The sequence below is a fragment of the Mizuhopecten yessoensis genome, unplaced genomic scaffold (assembly GCF_002113885.1).
Source record: "Mizuhopecten yessoensis strain PY_sf001 unplaced genomic scaffold, ASM211388v2 scaffold716361, whole genome shotgun sequence".
Lineage (NCBI taxonomy): Eukaryota > Metazoa > Mollusca > Bivalvia > Pectinida > Pectinidae > Mizuhopecten > Mizuhopecten yessoensis.
This window is the reverse complement of record NW_018480078.1, coordinates 1,181,467-1,201,003: the sequence shown is the minus strand read 5'-3', so window position 1 is coordinate 1,201,003 and position 19,537 is coordinate 1,181,467. Positions and strand designations below refer to the sequence as shown.

At 34.8% G+C, this 19,537-nt stretch overlaps 1 protein-coding gene across 4 annotated transcripts in view; it reads right to left on the bottom strand.

Annotated features, from left to right (window-relative positions):
* Positions 1-402: 402 nt before the first annotated feature.
* The window catches only part of LOC110443856, an 86,789-nt gene continuing 67,654 nt past the window's right edge, over positions 403-19,537 (bottom strand). For 2 of the 4 annotated variants that reach the window (XM_021488287.1, XM_021488285.1), the window contains one exon: positions 403-3,335. In XM_021488287.1, the coding sequence (XP_021343962.1) occupies position 3,335 (1 nt within the window). In that variant the 3' untranslated portion in view covers positions 403-3,334. Of the gene's footprint in view, positions 3,336-17,292; positions 17,327-19,537 lie in introns of all 4 variants that reach the window. The other 2 variants (XM_021488286.1, XM_021488288.1) reach the window with 2 other exon arrangements.

The following is a 19,537-nucleotide window of genomic DNA, read 5'->3' as shown; positions in this document are numbered from 1 at the left end:
GCATATATTCAGACCTCCGACTCCAGTCATTGAAGCAGTTTTTTCTGTCTTTTAGATGAAATAGTAGTGAATAGACGTTTGAGTAATCACATTTTGGTATGCCATACACTCTGCCTTCTCATAATGTACCAACATGCCAACTATGAAATCCACCAAAAACAGTGGCCAACTTAGGCTCCAGAAATCTGTTATTTAGCACTTGCAGTCAAGGTCAAAGGTCAAATAGGGATTGCAGTGTTCCTATTTTGGTCTGAGACAGTGTATTAATACAAAAAGTAAAACAGTGGCTGAGATATGCTCCAGAAACTGAGACCTGGACACACGAGGCTAACACCATACACCCTACTGTCATTCTGCGTGCAGATATACAATTACCTTTCTAAGAACATAAAACACAATACATTTGTGATTAATTTTGATTTATTTTAACAGAAGTATTAATACTAAAATAAAATGTGTATAATTCTTGAACAAAAGTAAAGACATAAATCTATCCACCTGACTGTACTTTCTGCCATTACAGCCTCTAAACCTTGAACAAAATATTCTGATGACACAATCAAATGGATGTGTTTCAAGATAAAATGGAATTAAAAAACCCATGTTAACACACCAATGATGTGTGTATAACTTATTAGAATCAACTTCAATTCAATAAAATTAAAATCACATTGATGATTCTGTTAGTATTTTAGTTGTTTTTTCCTTCATTTTAACAAATTAAAGGAGAGCTCCAATTGATCGCTGGTTATTTTTTACTGGAAGCCTTCTCCCTTCTTTAATGATGAAGCTAAAATGAGTTTTTCTGTCTTAAGTTACTTCCCTTTTCAATTATTCATCTCTCGATTATGCTTTGTACCGGATTGGAAAGTGTAAAGGTGGCATTGGATTGGTTCCAGGTTCAAACCCTGCTTATTTTGGCTGTTTTCTTTCTACTTTCTTTTAAATAATCAAATTTTGAACTACTATAATTCTGAAAAAATCATCGCAAGATGTGACATACAAGGGAAAAGTCTGTAGAAAAGGTTGCCTCATCTCTAATGCAAGAATAATACAGTCAGTTGAATGTGGACAGAGTGAATATATATAAAGACGGAATGTGTTGTACATTTAAAAATGGTAACTTTTTTTGCTGGAAAAAAGATTGCATGTTGTTGCATAGATTGTATCATATCAAACAAAGACATTTAAAACATTATTTACCTCAACGATTTTTAGTAAAGATACAAGACATGTGAATTGTGTCTCTGTCTGCCTCACTGAAACTCTCCAGTAATTATTCTTCCTGTAAGTAATTGTGGGTACTCCAATTTATTTAATTACTATAGAGTTCTTATCGCAGAGATTTGATAGAGGGACAACAACATTATGTGTTCACGGCCGACGTAATCAATACTTCAACAGCAATATAAAATCTTGTAGCGTGCATGCGACAAGGAAATCATTTTATTAAGAGCTCCGGTTCACTTCCTAAAAATCTCCACCATACACAACTTTCATAATCAATCAAAATTTTATCCATTTTCAATTTATTTTGATGTACATGTAGGTATTAATTTACCAATTATGAAAACCATTGTTTATCAGGAAAATACATTTTAGCAAAAATCCTTATTGAAATAACAAACGATGCTTTCCTTTCTCTGGCTGAGGGGAGAGATTAAATGATTTCTGAAAAGAGGAGATCCAAACATGGGAATCTTTTTTAAGGTACCCACCCTCATAGATCAGACATTGCTTTACATCCAGACCTAACGTTATATCTAAAATATATATTGTATTACATCAACAGTTAAATTAATATATATCATACACAGCGATAACATTACTTACCTGTAAGTAACATGTTTTAACAGATCATTCGGTTAACTGATAATATACATATGTAAATGTGTTAATATCCTGACCAGCAGGCAATAATACAAAGCAGTATAAGCTCATAACAGATATAAATGTGTAACAATTATAATGGATGTGTTCAATATGTTATCAAAAACTTCAGCTGTACCTGGGACCAGCATTGTTATTAAAATCCTATTACCTCATAATTTCATTACTGGTATCTAAACATAGAAATGTACGCTAAATAATATGCATATTAACATATTTATGTATATATTGGTAGATTTTCCATGCAAGTTCAGAAATATTTAAGCCTGATCACATTTGAGCAATTTTTCATGCTAAATACAAAATCCCTGTATTTTTTTGCATGCTTTCCATTGGTGTACCATGATGCATATAACTTGCAAATTGTTGATGCTGCGAAGAAATAATGAACGAGCAATTATAAATATGTTTACAAAAGAAATACTTGTTTTCAAAAGTTTTTGACAAATAAAATTCACAATTTACTAGAAATACTATGGTATTTTTCTCCCTACCTTGAACACACTTTCATTGAACATGAGAGAAAGTGCTGCAGCGGCTGATCAATGGTCTGATAATACATTAAAGTACAAAACCATACCGTTATAATCAAAGCTATATTTACACAAGGTAATTGAAACTGGTGCAAAACAAACTTCATTCACAAAGCCTTACATGGTATTCATACTCATGAATAAATTACCTGGATTTTCTGCACACCTGAACATTCCATTACGTGAACATGTATTTCAAATTAACGACTGTTTATCAATAAATATGCAAACCTGTTTAATTAATTAGAGCCATTTCAATAAAAACATCATGCATAAAAAAAACAAGATAATATTTTCATTAATTGGATTCAATCTATGGCATTTTCATAAATAACACTACTAGAAAAATTATCAGTTCACTTTATCAATAAGCCATTCATACTCGGCTAGATTGAGTAAATATTGATTTTTTCTGACATAAAAACTGTTTAATTACTAATACCAGTGGTACATTAGTGAATTAAAAAAAAATCCACATCTGTTTGAGCCAATTTTATATTGGGTAACCATTCATTTCAATCAGGTTAGTAAATAACAATATTACTCATTTGCTTTACAATTGACAAATCAATAAAACGCAAACTAAAGGAAATTTTTATGACCAGGATAACATTTTAAAAAGGGTAAACAAGGCACCAAACGGAAATGAATGTTTATCATTCATGAGCCCTTATGTAACAAGAAGCTGTCCAACACATGTAGACTAACGAACAGCGGGCCAGTAATTCATATATTGTGATACATTTAATTAAGCTAATGCCAAATTTTCCATTAATAAAAAGGTTCTTGAGATGTGTGTTATTGGCAATATTGCATCTCTGGGTTTGCTCAAGTGGTTCGGCTTTCCTTGTCACCATCACATCTGGTGGTCTATTTCGTTTTCTTTGATTTGTCCATAGAAGCTGTGGTATTCTGAAGAAAAAGAAAAACAAAGATTGGTTTTCAATTTGCAGTACAAATAAGATTAAAATCAATACACTGTATTTTTTCTTGTCCTTATTGACAAATTGTTACAACCACCTGTTGGATAATTACGAACATTTAAGTCTTAAGTTAATGTTAACAAGCAGAACCGTTAAGTCGACTAAACTTATTAAAGGGAACATTAACATGAATAAGGGGAGCAAGGAAACTCTTTGACTGAATAGCTGTATAAGAGGAACAAATCATCAGCTTTACCTGCTGCAAATAAGGGGGTATTTTATCTAAATGAGAACAATATGCTATTTGCTCTGAAGAAGCTAGGTAATACATAGCTTTTTCTTGCTCTGAAAAGAGGAAAATGATATGTTATCTTGCTTTGAATAATGGGAACAATGATTTATTATGTTACTGTAAATAATGGGAACAATGATATGTTATACTGTGAATAAGGAAAACAATTATATGCTATCTTACTGTGAATAAGGGGAACAATTAAATAATTAAATGTTATCCTGTTGTGAATAAGGGGAATAATTACATGTTATCTCACTGGGAATAAGGAGAACAGTGACATATGTTATATTACTGTCAATAATGGGAACAATGATATGTTATCTTACTGTGAATAGGGGAAACAATTATTATTGTGAATAAGGGGAACAATTAAATGTTATCCTACTGTGAATAAGGAGAACAATGACATATTATCTCACTGGGAATAAGGGAAACAATTACATGTTATCTTACTGGGAATAAGGGAAACAATTACATGTTATCTTACTGGGAATAAGGGAACAATGCCATGCTATCTTGCCATAAATATAAGTGGAGCATTAAGGAATTCCTATTATAAATGAAAAAACCAAATATGAATATTTCTCTGCTTTGGTTAAATAATATGCAAAAGTATAAATAGCATAATACATTTATAAATGTGCTTGCATGACACAACCAAGTATGTGAATGTAGCAACTTAATTTGTACTGTAGAGGTGGGATGAACATGTTTAGATTCAGCTCAATCATAAAACTGCATAGTACCAGGAAATGTTCACCACATTTTAACTCACTTTGTTTACTCTCTGCAATGACTGTGAATTTATCATGACATTGAATATGAGCACACAGCATAACAAACACAGTAGTAATTACACAATCACATGTTCACTCATTCAACCCTCTAACTTCATATGTATCTTCAGGTGAATATTTGATTGGGCAAAAGTTTTTCTGTTTACAACACAAATATCACATTTAAAGCAACCCCATCAATACACAAGTGTGTAGTTTGGGGGGGGGGGGGATATACATTGTTAAAGTAGAGTTGTCACTACTAATGGGGAAAGCATGCATGATAGTTCAACAGATAAGAGTAGAACCTTCCCCACCATTACCTCATGGATAAAAGTAACTGAATAATAAACAGAAATTCAAAGCTTAGAAACCTTTGACCCCCAGTCAAAAACTGAACAAGTTGAGTTGCTGATGTCATTATTCTCTAAATGTCTGATCATTAAATGATCCTTTTGAATTCCGAATGTGCAAGTTAAGATTTAGAAATGTATAAAAAACATTTATAAAATGAAAGTGCTCTCAGGGTCCAGCCTTGATGTTTTATAAGAACAAGGTAACACAGACACAGGTTATGACATGCACACCTCCCCCTGTGTTGATGATGTATTCATGCTCAGCACTGCACCACAATCAATACATTCATGACAAGTACCTGTCTGTGTACACTGACAATATTACAGCATGTCTGCACTCGATCTCTAGACATTCCAGGCTAATATATGTAAGTGCACAACTTATCTTTGGGGAAAAAAATTACTGCATCAAATTTATCAGGCTATGTACATTGTTGTGTTAATTTTAGAATTCAATTTTCACATGTTATAAACATTACAGTACATTACAGTAAAATATGTCCATGTGTAATTTTACTGAGTGTGTGGTGTGATCACTAGAATATTTTCCCTGAGGTACTAGTTACTGAAATCCGAAAGACAAATATTTTGGTCTATTTTGCACCTAACAAGTAAAACATTGTTTGATTTCCTAATGATTTTTACATTAATCCCCAAATAAAAAGAGTTATTCTAAATAATCAAGAAAGAATGGGAAAATCCAGATGTGTTCCAAGTGTAATACATTAGTATGTTATAGTTCAAATTTACAGAAATAAGAAAGAAAATCTACATATTTTTATAGATAAGAGTCTACAGAGTGAATTAGGAGATTAAAGTAACTGATACATCTCATAAATGTAATCACTTACTCAGAGTACTCAAATCACATTAACAATTCTTCATGAATATGTATTTTTTTTCAATTCTTCAAAATGTTCTGGTATCCTTGAACCAAGCATTCGTAACATGAATCAAGCTGTGATCATTATAAGCTCTAATGGTTTTAACTATAAGGACACCAGAATAAACGAAATACATTTTATGAAAATATCTGTATGCAAAAATGTGCACTTTTCAGCTGTTTAATATGTCTTACAAACAAAACGTTTACGAAACAACTTTTTTTAACATATTTTATGTTTAGACATTTAATAACTCCACCAAAGATGATAGCTACGAAATCAATTTTGGTTATTATGTCACACAATAGACAGATTTTTTAACGGTAAGCTACCTGTATGTAATATAAGTGATCTATTTAGGTGCCACAGTCTGGCTAGAGGTGTATAGGTGCACCCCTTTCCCACTGATATACAAAATCTATAATGTCTATACACACTGCTGACTATTCAGGTGTTAAATTGTATTTCAATATACAAATACTTGTATCTACCTGGCGATATTGACGCTCTTTATTGCTGAACACATAAAATAAATGTTCCACCTTTTGTGCAGAGCTGTCGTCGTCGCCACAGATGTATGTTCATGTAAACGAGGAGTCGATATTGGCAGGATTTATTTTTGTTTGATTTTGTAAATTACAGACTATAAAAAGAACCCTTAGATTTTTCAAATATATTTACCTGTATTTAGTGTCAATTAACATTTCTGATGAATAAGGATGAAGTCAGTATCGGACATATTCCTATTTTATTAACTTTTGGTCTCAATCCTAGAGTACATATGTGTATAAAGCAGGTCAAACCTCACTGATTTTTGTACAGGTCTCAACCTAATTCAACTTCCAGACATTCAATAGATTTTGTTATATATGTCTATTCAAGTTAAAGGGAGACTCTGAATCAGTACAGCTGTTGAACATCTTACCTTTTGCTCAAATTTAATCAATTCATTCTACATAACAACTTAATGCTATGACATTTTTTTATATTTTATATTAAAAAGCAGCTTTTGTAAATACCTTTTTAGAATTTAACAAAGTATCATATATTTTAAATCTACATATCAGTAACACAAACCATAGTATCTTCAGTAAGATTCATCAGTTTGGATAACTGCATACATTTCTATTGATGAGCGAAATGTCCCATGTCAAGTGACATGAATTTACAGTTTTGTCACATTATTGTACAGGTACGAATCGCTCACTCAGTCATAACTTGACAAAGGGAACATTCAGTCTTAAAATGTTGTCACAAGTTTTGTATGTACACATTTGTTTTTGTATAAAATAAAACTTTGATATTACAAACCATAGTATCTGTACTACAATTATTCATAGTTCTTAACTTTACAAACAGCTCAGTATTATCGGCCATTGTAATGTGCAAGGCCTAATACACAACAGCTGCCAATACAAGGGATAAATTATAAAACATATGTATTTAAAAAACAATAACCTGGTACCTACTTTCTTAAAGCCTAAATCTATCAGCATTTCAAATTAAACAAGTCGCAAGAATAGCACTACAGTGCTAATGTTATTATGTTACATGTATATGCGACGTTAAATAAATTAAGCTTCTCTTCTTGAATCTTAAACAAATGAAATTCAGAAGCATAGTGTATATGGAAGACAAATTGATTTGATATCAAAACACTATACAATAATAAAATGCTTCACAACTACACAACTATAATTAGTAATCTGACAGATCGGATAAAAACGTTATTATTGTAGGTCATTCAAAAAGCTGAATTCATGTAATAACTGATACACTGTATTATTGATTTAGTATGTTTAATAAAATAACAGTAAAACTTGGTCAACCTTTTAACACCTAAATCTCTTTCCTACTCCATGGCATTCATATGTTTATGAATAACTGTTTCTCCTTAAAGATCTGATTCTTTAATAGAAATTCTTCCTCAAGTAATAACGCTCCTGGCTTAATTTAAAAGGTGGAAATTGCACAGGTGAAAACAATTAGATTGTAATTAATTGGAAATCGATTCCTCCACTACAAAGCAGAATTGTGTAATCAGGCTATCTTGAATAGTTTTCTTTCACTGGCCCATCCATCATGGAGTCTGACCTTCCTGTTTTTATTGGGTGTCGCAACCATTAGCCAGCTTATCTCATCCATGAATCTTGATGACCTAGTCAGGCCTTTCTTGTTAAAACCAAACATAAACCTTTCAACAAATCAAAAACAAATTTCATATAAATATTATCTATTAGATTAAAAAACCTGATATTTTGGTCAAAATTCACAGACGTTGAGTAATGGCTATAGGTATCAATGTTTCAGTATCTAAATGGCTATTTCAGTTTTGTTCCACACGGTGTAAGCTTATCACTCTTTGAAATAACATACACATGCAGATTGCACACAGGTAATGCAATTTATATTGGCTGGGACAGGATGGAGGCATTAATCAAAATGTGTTGTGAGATATATTGGTTCTAGAAGCATGGGTCTTGTAGTACCATACACAGATGGAGAAATAATAGCATATCGATAATACCCACAAATTCCTATTGTAAATTCTGGCTGGAATCACAATAGCATGTAATGTTAAAAAGGTTCCAATCCACAATTTCCTCTCTGTGCACAAAGTTGTGAGGACATTAACAGAAATCAATGTAAAAATCACAGATATTGAATAGATCATTTTAGTATTCAAATGAGACAGCCTGTATGGAGTCAGCTCAAAAACTATTCTGAATTCAGATCACAAACCTAACTCAATGTTTTCATCTGATTGCTTACGAACAATTTAGTAGAAATTATTACCATGAACACAACCAAATACAGTTCAATCCCTATTTATGACATTGAATTAATACATCAGCATGTTACGGACATCAAAAAATGTCTTATCTATCCAATATATATATTTCTAATATTCCATGTGGTAAAATTGAAATTATTTCAGGTATTGAGGTACCATTTATTTCTATTCCTTACGAACACATCACTGTTGAAATACCTGGTAATTCAAGACCTATTGCACATTAATGTATTAAACCAAATCTGTACAGACATTCTGTAAACAATTTTTATGAGGCAATTGCAAAAACGAACACTTGTATAGTCTGTAACAGGATGAGTCATGCCTCACAAATTGGATTTTCTAATCCTTACAGGAAACAAATACCTGTGTACGTCTGTTGATTAAGTGTAAGACAAGCTGGATCAGTATCAGGTTGTCATTTTTAAATTAAGAACCAAAACAACTTCATTAATTGAATGGTTGCTATTTTTGTAATTGAATGCAAAGAGACACATCACAACATAAAAAGAATGAAAAGTTTTGTAATTCCTTCAACATCACTCTAAATCATTTAAAAGTTAGTTTGATGTTTTTGTAAATATAGACTGTTGGACATCACAAGCTTGTTTAGATCAGCAAATATACCTTGTGAAATAAATCACGAAACAAAAGCAGACGTATGGTTCTAATAGACTAGAAGCTGCCGTACCATCAAACTAATATGTTCTATTTTTGATTACTAAACACAGATCTATCAGGCTGTATCTCAGGTAAAACGAACAATGCTTCTGGCTAACCCAGAGTAGCATAATTAAGCATTTTGAATAGACATTCAATCAAAGCAAATGAAATACGAAACACTTTGAAGTTGTTAATGTCATGTTTTTGTCTGGAATAATCAAGGAAATGAAGTATTCTGGGGAAGCAATGATAATACCAGACTTCAGTGCTGCACCATACATGGGCGGTCTGATTGGTTGTGGTAGCATCTACTGGTTCTTAGAGTTATGGCTGTAAGAGTTAATTGCATGAGCGAGCATCGTCTGTATATGTATCGGTTGTAGGCATGCTATTTGTAGGTGTGTTGATAATGGGTGTGTTAGTTATAGGCTGCAGGTGTGTTGGTTCTGAGCATGTGTGTTTTAGGGTTGTCTGTTTTAAGTGTGTTGGTTGTGGGCATTTGTGTTTAATGGTTGTCGGTAAAGGTGTGTTGGTTCTGAGTATGTGTGTTTTAGGGTTGTCCGTTAAGGTGTGTTGGTTCTGAGCGTGTGTGTTTTAGGGTTGTCTGTTTTAGGTGTGATGGTTGTGGGCATTTGTGTTTTTAGTTTCTTGGTTAAGGTGTGTTGGTTCTGAGTATGTGTGTTTTAGGTTTGTCTGTTTTAGGTGTGTTGGTTGTGGTGATTTGTGTTTTAGGGTTGTCTGTTTTAGATGTGTTGGTTCTGAGCGTGTTTTAGGCTTGTCTGTTTTAAGTCTGTTGGTTGTTGGCATTTGTGTTTTAAGCTTGACGATTAAGGTGTGTTGGTTCTGAGCATGTGCATTTTAGGATTGTCTGTTTTAGGTGTGTGGGTTGTGGGCATTTGTGTTTTAGAGTTGTTGGTAAAGGTGTGTTGGTTCTGAGCTTGTTTGTTTTAGTATTGTCTGTTTTAGTTGGTGGGTTGAAGGCATTTGTGTTTTAGGTTTGTCGGTTGGAGGTGTGTTGGATGAGGGCATTTGTGTTTTAGGGTTGTCGGTTCTTAGTATTTGTGTTTTAGTGTTTTCTGTTTAAGGTGTTGGTTGTTGGTGGGTGTAATTAAGGGTTTTCAGTTGTAGGTGTGTTGGTTAGTATTTGTGTTTTAGTGCTTTCTGTTTAAGGTGTTGGTTGGGGGTGGGTGTGTGTTTTAGGGTTGTCAGTTGTAGGTGTGTTGGTCTTTAGTATGTGTGTTTTAGTGTTTTCTGTTTTAGGTTTTAAGCATGTGTGTTTTAAGGTGTGATGGTTGTGGGCATTTGAGTTTTAGGGTTGTCAGTTAAGGTGTGTTGGCTCGTAGCATGTGTGTTTTAGGATTGTCTGTTTAAGCTGTGTTGGTTGTGGGCATTTGTGTTTGAGGGTTGTCGGTTAAAGTGTGTTGGTTCTGCGCATGTCTGTTTTAGGTGTGTTGGTTGTGGGCATGTGTGTTTTAAGGTTGTCTGTTTTAGGTGTGTTAATTGTGGGCGTGTGTGTTTCAGGGTTGCCGGTTAAAGTGTGTTGGTTCTGAGCATGTGTGTTGTAGGTATGTTGGTTGTGGGCATGTGTGTTTTAGGGTTGTCGGTTAAAGTGTGTTGGTTCTGAGCATGTGTGTTGTAGGTGTGTTGGTTGTGGGCATTTGTGTTTTAGGGTTGTCCGTTAAAATGTGTTGGTTCTGAGCATGTCTGTCTAGGTGTGTTGGTTGTGGGCATGTGTGTTTTAGGGTTGTCTGTTGTAGGAGTGTTGGTTCTGAGCATGTCTGTTGTAGGAGTGTTGGTTCTGATTGTGTGTGTTTTAAGTTTGTCTGTTGTAGGAGTGTTGGTTCTGATTGTGTGTGTTTTAAGGTTGTCTGTTGTAGGAGTGTGTTTTAAGGTTGTCTGTTGTAGGAGTGTTGGTTCTGACTGTGTGTGTTTTAAGGTTGTCGGTTAAAGTGTGTTGGTTCTGAACATGTCTGTCTAGGTGTGTTGGTTGTGAGCATTTGTGTTTTAGGGTTGTCGGTTAAAGTGTGTTGGTTCTGAGCATGTCTGTTGTAGGAGTGTTGGTTCTGATTGTGTGTGTTTTAAGGTTGTCGGTTGTAGGAGTGTTGGTTCTGATTGTGTGTGTTTAAAGGTTGTCGGTTAAAGTGTGTTGGTTCTGAGCATGTCTGTTGTAGGAGTGTTAATTCTGATTGTGTGTGTTTTAGGGTTGTCGGTTGTAGGAGTGTTGGTTCTGATTGTATGTGTTTTAGGGTTGTCAGTTGTAGGTGTGTTGGTTCTGATTGTGTATGTTTTAGGGTTGTCAGTTGTAGGTGTGTCGGTTGTTGGCATTTGTGTTTTAAGTTTGTCGGTTGTAGGTGTGTTGGTTCTGTTTTGGAGGTTTTTAATGTAAAACCAATTTTCGTGATGTAATTCTTACCATAACTTTAGATTGCATAAACAATACCTACACCAATCTTTGTAGCCCAAGAACAAATTAAATATCCTGCCCTCCCTACCATCACATGCCTCATATCTTAAAGACAGAAAGTGTGTTGGTTGTGGGCGGGTGTGTTTAAGGGTTGTCAGTTATAGGTGTGTTGTTTGTGGGCTTTTGTGTCTAAGGGTTGTCAATTGTAGGTGTGTTGTTGGTGGGCTTTTGTGTCTAAGGGTTGTCAGTTGTAGGTGTGTTGTTAGTGGGCTTTTGTGTCTAAGGGTTGTCAGTTGTAGGTGTGTTGTTTGTGGGCTTGTGTGTTTTAGGGTTGTCAGTTGTAGGTTTGTTGGATGTGAGCAGGTGTGTTTAAGGGTTGTCAGTTGTAGGTGTGTTGGTTGTGGGTTAAATGTGTGTTTAAGGGTTGTCAGTTGTAGATATGTTGGTTGTGGGCTTTTGTGTCTAAGCGTTGTCAGTTGTAGGTGTGTTGTTTGTGGGCTTGTGTGTTTAAGGGTTGTCAGTTGTAGGTGTGTTGATTGTGGGTGGGTGTGTTTAAGGGTTGTCAGTTGTAGATATGTTGGTTGTGGGCGGGTGTGTTTAAAGGTTGTCAGTTGTAGATATGTTGGTTTTGGGTGGGTGAGTTTAAGGATTGTCAGTTGTAGGTGTGTTGGTTGTGGGTTAAATGTGTGTTTAAGGGTTGTCAGTTGTAGATATGTTGGTTGTGGGCTTTTGTGTCTAAGGGTTGTCAGTTGTAGGTGTGTTGTTTGTGGGCTTGTGTGTTTAAGGGTTGTCAGTTGTAGGTGTGTTGATTGTGGGTGGGTGTGTTTAAGGGTTGTCAGTTGTAGATATGTTGGTTGTGGGCGGGTGTGTTTAAAGGTTGTCAGTTGTAGATATGTTGGTTTTGGGTGGGTGAGTTTAAGGATTGTCAGTTGTAGGTGTGTTGGTTGTGGGTTAAATGTGTGTTTAAGGGTTGTCAGTTGTAGATATGTTGGTTGTGGGCTTTTGTGTCTAAGCGTTGTCAGTTGTAGGTGTGTTGTTTGTGGGCTTGTGTGTTTAAGGGTTGTCAGTTGTAGGTGGGTTGATTGTGGGTGGGTGTGTTTAAGGGTTGTCAGTTGTAGGTGTGTTGGATGTGGGCAGGTGTGTTTAAGGGTTGTCAGTTGTAGTTGTGTTGATTGTGGGTTTGTGTGTTTAAGGGTTGTCAGTTGTAGGTGTGTTGGTTGTTGGTGGGTGTAATTAAGGGTTTTCAGTTGTAGGTGTGTTGGTTGTTGGCTTGTGTGTTTTAGGGTTGTCAGTTGTAGGTGTGTTGGTTGTTGGTGGGTGTAATTAAGGGTTTTCAGTTGTAGGTGTGTTGGTTGTGGGCTTGTGTGTTTAAGGGCTGTCAGTTGTAGATATGTTGGTTGTGGGCGGGTGTAATTAAGGGTTGTCAGTTGTAGGTGTGTTGGTTGTGGGCGGGTGTGTTTAACGTATGTTGGTTTTGGGCGGGTGTGTTTAAGGGTTGTCAGTTGTAGATATGTTGGTTTTGGGTGGGTGTGGTTAAGGGTTGTCAGTTGTAGGTGTGTTGGTTGTGGGCTTGTGTGTTTAAGGGTTGTCAGTTGTAGATGTGTTGGTTGTGGGCGGGTGTGTTTAAGGGTTGTCAGTTGTAGGTGTGTTGGTTGTTGGTGGGTGTAATTAAGGGTTTTCAGTTGTAGGTGTGTTGGTTGTTGGCCTTTGTGTTTTAAGTTTGTCGGTTGTAGGAGTGTTGGTTCTTATTGTATGTGTTTTAGGGTTGTCGGTTGTAGGAGTGTTGGTTCTGATTGTATGTGTTTTAAGGTTGTCGGTTGTAGGAGTGTTGGTTCTGATTGTGTGTGTTTTAGGGTTGTCTGTTGTAAGTGTGTTTGTTCTGAGCGTGTGTTTTTGGGTTGTCTGTTTTAGGTGTGTTGGTTGTTGGCATTTGTGTTTTAAGTTTGTCGGTTGTAGGTGTGTTGGTTCTGTTTTGGAGGTTTTTAATGTAAAACCAATTTTCGTGATGTAATTCTTACCATAACTTTAGATTGCATAAACAATACCTACACCCATCTTTGTAGCCCAAAAACAAATTAAATATCCTGCCCTCCCTACCATCACATGCCTCATATCTTAAAGACAGAGTGATCTCCCATCCTGAGGGTTGTCAGTTGTAGGTGTGTTTTAGGGTTGTCAGTGGTAGGTTTGTTGGATGTGAGCATGTGTGTTTAAGGGTTGTCAGTTGTAGGTGTGTTGGTTGTGGGCGGGTGTGTTTAAGGGTTGTCAGTTGTAGGTGTGTTGGTTTTGGATGTTGGTGTTGGTTGTAGGTGTGTGTTGGTCATACAGTAGTATTTGTTATAGGAAAACTGATTAAGTATGGTTTTAAGAGTATGATTGCTTGAATTTTCCTTGTATGAATGAGGTAGTCAGGTATTGCATCGACAAATTCATTTGTTAAGTAAAAGTTTAAATTTTACCTTAATTGACCCTATACTCTGAATCGGGTGTTATTTTAAGTTAAGCCCACCCAAGGATTTGTATTTGTACATAATGATGTAGTAACAGTGACTTCAACTTTCAAGTCTGAAAAGCAATTCAAACTGAGCCATGTATTAAATTTGAGTTTGGAACTTGATTACCGTGCAAAAATTAAAAATATGATTGAATGAAGAGATGAATACCATGAAAATATAAGGGGATATTAAAATCTGTTCACGCAAATGTTAAAACAACAACTACAGTACTGATCCTATTGATGAACAAGCAAATGTTTTGTTATCATCCCATGGATTCAACATACGGCATGCTTTTCTTATATATATTTTATAATACCACTACATTGGCGAGCCTACATTTCCCACTTGTCGAGAATATTCAATAACCCAAGTGTTAACATTTTCGCCCCTCCCAAGGCCAGGATGAAAAAAGTTTTCAGCACATTGTTTAGACTCCTTATAAATGCCTCAGCCTTATAAAAGTCAACAGCCTCTTGAATGGTGATCTAAACAGGAATGCGAATGCCGATGTGACTACATTAGCCCCCATCTTTTCTACGAATAGGTGAGCTGAACAGACAAGCCACCATTACAAAACATTTAACAAGTGCTATATGGTCAATGCTGGTAGATCAGTTTCGTCATTGTTACACATTGTAGTCAGTCAGCAGACTTTGCTCTACAGTTTTAAAGGTAATTAGTTTTGTTAGATGAAAGCTTTCAACAACAGGATTCCAGGTGCAGGTTATGTTACAACAGAGCTTCAATTATGTAGCTGGATGGCTTCCTTGTTATGTCCATGGTTACATGACTTCTTCCTTAATTAAAGGTACTCTCGTTAGGTAGCAACCTGATCCTCCGCTAAAACCGTAATAATGTTTTAATAAAATAGAGGCCTTTACCATCAACGAAAAAAATAAATGGATTTGCTTGTCAATGAATAATCTCCTTATTGGAGATACAACCCTGCAGGTAAATATGTATAAAATCACATATCTATACATATACCCAGCATTTAATATAATCACTTATCCATAATGATAAGGCATACCTGTAGGTACAGGGGAATATTTCCAATTAACAACAGGCAATGGCCTTACATCTACTCATTATTTAGATTTTTACATAATGGATCTATCAGTTACACCATGTGTTGCCTAGCTACATAATGAGTAGTTTTAAGAAGCGATAATGGACTAAATGTCTGTCATTATCATCATCACCACCACAGCAAACACTATATAAAGACATGCTCGTTCGACAGGAAGCATGAACCTGGCCACCAGTTGCAAATTACGAACAAGCAATGACCTATTTAAAAGCTAAAAGCTAGCTTAGCAGGGTTTTTGACATCTTCCTTATTTGAAAAGTATCATAGGCTAAATATGTTAGGCCTTATCAACTTCACCTTATAACTAAAGAAAAGCCTACAATAGAACAAGTGACAATAGATAATGTCGTTTGTAATATATTACATATACTAGTACACAAGGCTGAACAGACCTATAATTCTGCTAAGTTATATTAATGAGCCATGATAGAAATACAATCATTTTGTCAAAATCAGCTACGAGATCATAATGCTCTTATTTTGGTTAACATTCTCTTATTAGAAGTGCATGTCTATAACTAGAAAAAAAAGTTGGAAATATTTTTTCCGCATTTCCCCTACTTGGTCCCATCTGATGCCCAAAGAGAGCCAAATACATGTTTACCATTCATAAGGTTCCACTTTATTAACACAAACACAACAATTGTCATAGTTTAGTCTTTTAAGCACGGTAGTCTAGTGATAGTCTAGGGTTGCTGGTTCGAGTCACGACACTACACTGTGTTGTATCTTTGAGCAAGATACTTAACTCTGCTTGTTCCAGTCTACACAGCTTTAAATGAGTATGTGGTTGGGCAGTGCTAGAATTGTAGAATGCTAGCTGTGAGCGCTGAAATGGCAGCACCGACTGTATGCTCCCCAGGGAGTTGAGAAAGATATTGGCTGGGTTCAAAGGCCCTATAACCACGGATAATAATTTGTGAACTGCTTTGAGACGATCTACGCACTAGGTTGTGATAAAGCAGTATATAAGAACCTCAAATAATTATTATTTTTTTAAATGATTTACATCCCCCATATCACCTATTGGTATGAAATCCATCTGCACATGTTTTTGGAAGCATCTGATGCCAGCCTTTTTTTTTTTATATCTGTCAAGGCTTAATATTAGTACATCTTATTTATATATGTATAAAACACAGATTGATAAAAAATAACAAGTCTGAAAGAGAAACTTGTGCATGTGCATAATTTCTGTTCATTGGAAAGTCTTGTAAATAGTGTTGTTGAGGATGTATGTGCAGTACAATCAAGGTTTGTCAAGATTTTTTTGCTTGCTTTTTCAGATTAATAAAACATTTTTATTTAAAAAGTTATCAGATATGTACCTCCTGGTGATCCGAGTCTGGCATTACTACGTTACAGAGGTAAACCAAAGAGATGTAACATAGACTTGATACAAAGATATAGAAGTCGGTGCTACATGTATATAGACAAAGTGTTCAGTTCAGAGTCTAGGAGTTTCTAGGAGTCCAACCTCCCAAACTAACATAAACATGGTATCTGTTTAAACAATTACAGAATTAATATGTATAATTATCTGATATTTTCACAAATTTCTCAAATGAAGGCTGTCCCTCTTGACTTTGTTTCCCCATTTATAAATTAATACCCACCACCATTGTTATAGAGCTGTTAAAATGTTTCTTTTACTAGTATAGGAAGGGTTGAGTAAAAACATTGAAAAGTTCAAGTCAAAACACAAAGTCTGAAAATAGGCACTAGGATACAGTCAAACCCACAGGTGCTGGACACACCAATATGTGTTATATACTATAGTACATGTATAGACACATATTGGTGTGTCCATGCAGCACCTGTGGTCAAACATTTAGAGACTATTCATTTGGAAGCCCATGAAGCTGCAGTCTCTTGCTGCTTATAGTGGTGGTATATCGAGTAGGGTTGACTGTACAATGTTAATTCATTAGAGGCAATACCTCGAATCAGTAGAACCACAATCCTATTTTATAACTATACATCTGTACATTTGTATATACATAGAGTAAGGACAAAATACAAGAATTTACTTAATGACATTAAGGTTAAATAAGTCTTGATGATAGCAATTCAAAGAGAACTACAGCAAACACTGACAAGCTCACAACATTTCACGAAGTAGAAAAAGTACATGAAGAAAAACCAAGTCCACTTTCAGAACAGTAATCAAACCTTGCAGAACTTACGACAATCACTTTTCATATCTCATTCCATGGAATTCTAGAACGAAAAATTGAGTTACCAAACACATTACATATAGGTATAAAGTCGGTTTGATTTTGATCTAAAATCTTGTGTGTTTTTTAAGCTTATTGATTAATTACTAGTAGTCAATTGGCTAAGGATGGCTGAATATATATTCATTTGGCTAAGGATAACTGAATATATATTAATTTGGCTAAGGTTGGCTGAATATATATTCAATTGGCTAAGGATGGCTGAATATATATTCAATTGGCTAAGGATGGCTGAATATATATTCAATTGGCTAAGGATGAACGAAGATATATTCATTTGACTTCAGATGACTGAATATATATTCATTTGACTAAGGATGGCTGAATATATATTCATTTTGCTAAGGATGGCTGAATATATATTCAATTGGCTAAGGATGGCTGAATATATATTCAATTGGCTAAGGATGGCTGAATATATATTCTTTTGACTAAGAATGAACAAAGATATATTCATTTGACTTCAGATGACTGAATATATTCAATTGTCTTAGGCTGACTGAATATAAATGTATATTCAATTGACTTCAGATGACTGAATATATATAAGTATATTCATTCACTAAGAATGACTGAGTGTATATCTATATTATTGATTTATGTTGAGCAAGTGTTTTATCTAATTGATTAGCAAAGTGTGTATACTAGTGGTAAATATACACACATGTACAGTGTATAGCCAACTGAGTAATAATGACTGAATGTAGAACCTGAAAATAACGCTCATTATAAAATACCTGGAATAAAACATGATTTATATATATATACAGTATTAGTTACAGGTGGTAGAATTTTTACATGTCTGATAGAAATATGCACATCCTAGTAATTCATGAAAATAATACTTTTTGTAAAATACCTGAAAATAACATGAGTTTCAAATATATTACATGTTGTAACATGTGACATAATTTACAAGTCTGATATAAATATTGACATCCGAGCATGTCATTTCCGTATCTCACTGATATAAATATTGACATCCTAGCATGTCATTGCTCTATCTCAACGGATTCGTTTTGTTCTACTGACACAGATTTCAGGAAAAATACCTTGCAACCAAATAAACACATAGTAACTATCTCCACTTTAATTTCATATTAATCATGAATTGTCATCATAAAAAAATGTCTTACAAGTTTTAACTTAATGAGATGCCACATGCAACATGCAAAATAAAAAGGATGTTAGCAATTTATTGCTCAGTTATTAAACTTTATCTGGCATGCTATTAAGTAAGAGTTCTTGATTTCAGGGTTATTATGTACGATACACCTGTATCTTCAAAAGAGACCAATTCTAATCAGCTATGTACAGGTAGCTATATCTGTCTGGGTCAAGTTTGTCAAAGGTTGATTAGCTTTACGCATTTGTCACATTTTCAAATCTAATATTTGAGAAGTAATTGAAAGTTTATACATGTTTTTTGTCTGTAGGTGATGATTTGGAATATCTCTATCTTGTTATAGACTAGTTTTGGATTTCGACATATTTATTTTAACATGTACTAGCTTTGTGATATTAAAATTATTGTTACCGGTAAGCTTAACAGGGTTCTTAAAATGTGGATCACGGCAGTACATCTTTTATGTTGAATCACATCCCAGTCCTTTGATTCCTTTAAATCTTTATCCTTAATTTAAACTACACATCTTTGATGTCCGACACACAGGTACTTGTTAACGAAGAACAGTTGTGAAAAAAACCACCTGGTGAAATCACTTTTGGATAAACTAGATATGAATATGGTGAGATGGGTTGTGTGTGTGTGGTGTATAATATATGGGTCGTTGAGTCTGAAATGATAGTCTACATTTATGTAATGGACCCCAGAAAACAAAATTCTGAACTGTGGGTGTTAGTATTTCAAAACTGCCACCCAAATGCCCATCCCCGGCCCCAGCCCATCTCCATTTACATTACTACAATACTCGGACTGATACAACAGCACCAAAACAACTGCTGATTAAACCAAGATATTGAAGATACACACTTTTGTTTCTGCTAATACAATCTCTTGCTCTCAAAAACATTCCCTATTCCCTATAGCATAAATCTCTTGCTATCAAAAACATTCCCTATTTCCTAGTTTATCATTATATATAAGTTGTGTGTTACCTGTGTAAGTTTATCATTATATATAAGTTGTGTGTTACCTGTGTAAGTTTATCATTATATATAAGTTGTGTGTTAC